The sequence below is a fragment of the Rhincodon typus genome, chromosome 47 (assembly GCF_021869965.1).
Source record: "Rhincodon typus isolate 14 chromosome 47, sRhiTyp1.1, whole genome shotgun sequence".
NCBI classification, from domain to species: domain Eukaryota; kingdom Metazoa; phylum Chordata; class Chondrichthyes; order Orectolobiformes; family Rhincodontidae; genus Rhincodon; species Rhincodon typus.
The window spans coordinates 8883693-8888421 of record NC_063378.1 but is presented as its reverse complement, the minus strand read 5'-3'; the positions used below and the strand labels follow the sequence as shown (position 1 = coordinate 8888421).

The following is a 4729-nucleotide window of genomic DNA, read 5'->3' as shown; positions in this document are numbered from 1 at the left end:
GCTGAAAGCCTTCTTCACTGGCCTGTCTACCTGTGACTCCACTTTCAAGGAGATATGAGCCTGTACCCCTCGATCTTTTTGTTCTACAACAGTTCATAGGGCCCTACCATTGACTGTGTAAGTCCTGCCCTGCTTTGACCTATCAAAATGACCTACCTTGCATCTATGTAAATTACATTCTATCTGCCATTCCTCAGCCCACTGGCTCCGTTGATCAGGATCTTGCTGCTTTCCCAGATAATGTTCTTCACTGTCCACAATGTCACCAATCTTGTTGTCATCTGCAAACTTACTAACCATAGCTCCTAAATTCTCATCCAAATCATTCATATAAATGACGAAATACAGTGGACCCAGCACTGATCCCTGTGGCACATCGCTGGTCACAGGCCTCCAGTCTGAGAAACAACACTCTACCACTACCCTCTGTCTTCTACCATCAAGCCAATTTTGTATGCAATTGGCTAGCTCTCCCTGGATACTGTGAGATTTAACCTTACTCAACAACCCGCTATACAGTACCTTGTCAAAGGCCTTGCTAAAGTCCATGTAAACGACACCTACTGCACTGCCCTCATCTACATTCTTGGTCACCCCTTCAAAAAATTCAATCAAACTCGTGAGACATGACTTCCCACACACAAAGCCACGCTGACTATCCCAAATGAGTCCTTGCTTCTCCAATTCCCAAAGATCCTGCCGTTCAAAATTTTCTCTAACAACTTACCCACCACAGATGTCAGACTCAGTGTTCTGTAGTTCCCAGGCATTTCCCTGCAGCCTTTCTTAAATATTGGCATAATATTAACCTCCCTCCAATCTTCAGGAACTTCACCCATGGTTATCGATGATACAAATATCTCTGTTATGAGCCCTGTAATTTATTCCATAGCCTCCCATAAAGTCCTGGGATACACTTTGTCAGGTGCTGGGCATTTATCCGCCTCAATGCGGTTTAAGACATCCAACCCTCCTCTCCTGTAAAGTGGACTCTCTTCAAGACATCACTATTTATTTCCCCAAGTTCCCTCGCATCCATACCTTTAGCCAATTGTAAATGCTGACAAGAAATATTCATTTAGGATCTCACCCATCTCTTGCGGCTCAGCACGCAGATGACCTTGTTGATCTTTAAAAGGCCCTATTCTCTCCCTGGTTACACTCTTACCCTTCACGTACTTGTAGATTCTCTTTGGATTCTCCTTTACCCTATCTGCCAAAGCCACCTCATATCCCCTTTTAGCCCTTCTGATTTCTCTCTGAAGTGTAGTCTGGGACCCTCTATAATCCACAAGGAATTCACTTGGCCCCAAGCTGCCTATACATGTCATATGCATTCTCCATTTTCTTGACCAGGGCCGTTATAACTATCCAGGATTCCCTACTCCTGCCAGCCTTACCCTTCACTCTAACAGGAACATGCTGATCCTGAAGCCTCAATAACTCACTTGTGAAAGCCTCCCACTTACCTGTTGTCCCTTTGCCTGCAAACAAGACACAATCAGAGACAGGCATCAAGTAGTACCAGGAGATAATCAGAGACAGAGGTCAACAGAGAGTATTCTTACCAACTGAGAATTCAGAGCCATGTGTGAATTTGTCGTTCAATACTGCATCAGCGAGGGCCTGGATCGAACCTTGCGAAATCTGTTTGTTCATCACGCAGAGAGTGAGCACGTCCAGGCTAACTTGGTAATAGTTAGTGAGAGGGAATGTAGTGTTCGCTAAACAACAAAATATCAACAATAGTTACTGATGTAGAGACAGCGAGAGAGAGAGACAGGCAGAGAGAAGAAAGAGACAGTGACAGAGACAGAGGGAGAGAAAGACAGAGAGAGAGTGAGAGAAAGAGACAGAGAGATGCAGAGAGTGAGACAAAGAGAGAAAGATAGAAAGACAAGAAAACAGATGGACAGACAGTTGCACAGCGGAAGACAGGTATTTAGACGGAGACACAGCAACAGAAAAAGAAAGAGGAAGAGACAGGGAGCATGCATGAAAGGGACAGAGATGGCTCACAACACTCCATCTAACCCTGAAAGTGCTTGTATTGGGAATGATTTAGGAAATGATTATCTGGGCCATCAGAGAGACATGGTAGCTCAGTGGTTAGAACTGCTGCCTCACAATGCTAAGGCACTGGGTTCAATTGTACCCTTGAGTGATTGTCTATGTGGAGTTTGCAAGTTCTCCCTGTGTCTGTGTGAATTTCCACCGGGTGTTCCAGTTTCCTCCCACAGTCCAAAGATATGCAGTTTAGGGTAGATTGGTCATGCTAAACTGTACCTAGTGTCCAGGGATGTGCAGGCTGTATGGATTAGCCACAGGAAATGCAGGATTACAGGGATAAGGTGGGGGACTGTGTCTGCGTGAGATGCTGTTCGGAGGGTCAGTGTTGACCCAATGGATTGAACAGCCTTTTTCTGTGCTGTAGGGATTCAATAATGTAGAAGGAGCTCAGGATAGTTTGCAAGCTTGTAGCAGGGGTCACCATTAACAGTGTAGTATCTAATCCTGTGCTGTCCCTTTCCTGGGAGTGGGTAATGGGGACAGTACAGAGACAAAGCGCTCAATGTTAACTTTGTGTAGGAAGTTGAAGGGTGTAGACTCTCAGCCTGTCAATACTCAGTGATATTTACTGATGTGTTCGATTTCCTTCGTTAATTTCTCCTGCAGTATCTCTATCAGGTCAATCCTGTCCTCTTTGTAGCAGACGTCAGTGGGATCATTGCAGGATGCAGCAATGGCCAAGGTGTAAAGAGCAACCAAACCCGAGGAGAACTCATCACCTGTTTGGTAAAGGAGAGTAAACATGTGAGTTGCTGAGAAATCATGGAAACAGGCCATTTGGCCCATCCTTTATCCCCGTGCCTCTTCTCTACGTTCTTCATCTCACCCATCACCAGATCCTTTTGCTTCTCACTTCCCATGTGCTCATCCAACTTCACCCTCCCTTTCTACATACATCAATATTATTGACCTGGAACATTGCCTGTGGGAGGCAGGTCCACATACCCCTCCCCATCCCCCCTCCTCTCCTGGGGAAAGACCCTTCTCCTGACTCCCCAGTTGGATTTCTTCCTGCTTGTCATGCCAGTGGCTCTGAGTTGTGGTCTCACCCAGGATGTGTAGCCATGGCAACACAGTGGCTCAGTGGTTAGCGCTGCTGCCTCACAATGCCAGGGATTCAGGTTCGATTCCACCCTCGGGCGACTGTCTGTGTGGAGTTTGTAAGCTCTCCGCATGTCTGTGTGGGTTTCCTCCGGGTGTTCCGGTTTCCTCCCACAGTCCAATGATCTGCAGGTTAGGGTGGATTGGCCATGCTAAATTACCCATAGTGCCCAGGGACGTGCAGGTTAGGGTGAATTGGCCATGCTAAATTGCCTGTAGTGTCCAGGGATGTGCAGGTTAGGGTGGATTGGCCATGCTAAATTACCCATAGTGCCCAGGGATGTGCAGGTTAGGGTGGATTGGCCATGTTAAATTACCCATAGTGCCCAGGGATGTGCAGGCTAGATCGGTTAGCCATGGGAAATATGGGATTCTGAGGATACTGTGGGGAGTCTCAGTGGTTAGAACTGCTGCCTCACAATGCTAGGGCTTGGGTGGGATGCTCTTTGGAGGGTCAGCACAGACTCATTGGGCCCAATGGCTTCTTTCTACCCTACAACACCCTTGTGAGGTGATGGTCTAGTGGTAATATTGCTAGGCTATTAATTTAGAAAGCTAAGCAATGTTCTGAGAGTCTGGGTTCAAATCTGGCCAGGGTCATTTGAATTCAGTTTTAAAAAAAACCTGGATTTAAGAATCTAATGATGACCGTGAAACCATTGTTGGGGGAAAAACCCATCTGGTTCACTAATGTCCTTTATGTAAGGATCCTTACCTGGTCTGGCCTACATGTGACTCCAGACCCACAGCAATGTGGTTGACTCGTAACTGCCCTCTGGCCAATTAGGGATGGGCAATAAATGCTGGCCTGGCCAGAGAGACCCGCTACCCATCAAAGAATATAGAGGATAAAAGGACCTCTTTATCTTTTAAAGATTCAGACATCGATTGGTGTTCTGTATTCTTGGCAGATAAAGATTCCCAGCCTGTTCAGTCGTTCCTGATGGATTTCCACATCAAAATAGTAAAGGGGAGAAAGGACAAGGATGATTTGATGGCAGGGTGGGATGAAGAGGGTGTAGGAGGAGAGCTGGTGGGGAGGACAAACACGAGCACAGAGCAGATGGGCCCAATGGACTGGACCATTCTCATAGAGCAGTGCACAGTGAAGCTGTCCCCAGCCCAAACCCCCCACCCTCCCATTCCCAGGCTCCCCAGTACATACCATGCTTCACTTTCTCAACTGCAGTCATCTTCAGCTGTTGCAGGAGCAGTTCTTCTGTTGGCAGGTGGTGGTCTCTTGCCAGTCGTAAGGCAATGTGCACACTGGGGTTCGGGACCCCCTCACTGGAGTACACTGACTGAAGCATGAGCCTCAGCAAGGAGTTGACAATTCCCCTCTCAGAGTCGGGCAGGTCTGAACAAGGAAAGACAAAGTGAGAGAGAGAAGGGACATCATTTCTCAGCATTCACGGTGTGGAGAGCAGAAGCGTCAGCATGGAGGGGGGGTTGGGGGGTGGGTCACCTGACCAATGGGGACTGCGTCACTTACTCACTGGAGTCACCGTACTGCCCCCCCGCTCTCTCCCCATAGCCCTGTATCAATCTCCAATCTAGT

At 47.5% G+C, this 4729-nt stretch overlaps 1 protein-coding gene across 1 annotated transcript in view; it reads right to left on the bottom strand.

Annotated features, from left to right (window-relative positions):
- Positions 1–1533: 1533 nt before the first annotated feature.
- Positions 1534–4729, bottom strand: part of LOC125487915 (transcobalamin-1-like) — a 5218-nt gene continuing 2022 nt past the window's right edge. Inside the window, exons 2-4 of the mRNA XM_048620552.1 lie at positions 4337–4528; positions 2640–2789; positions 1534–1724 (exon numbers count right to left, since the gene is read on the bottom strand). Coding sequence (XP_048476509.1) covers positions 1549–1724; positions 2640–2789; positions 4337–4528 — 518 coding nt within the window. The 3' untranslated portion in view covers positions 1534–1548. The remainder of the gene's footprint in view (positions 1725–2639; positions 2790–4336; positions 4529–4729) is intronic.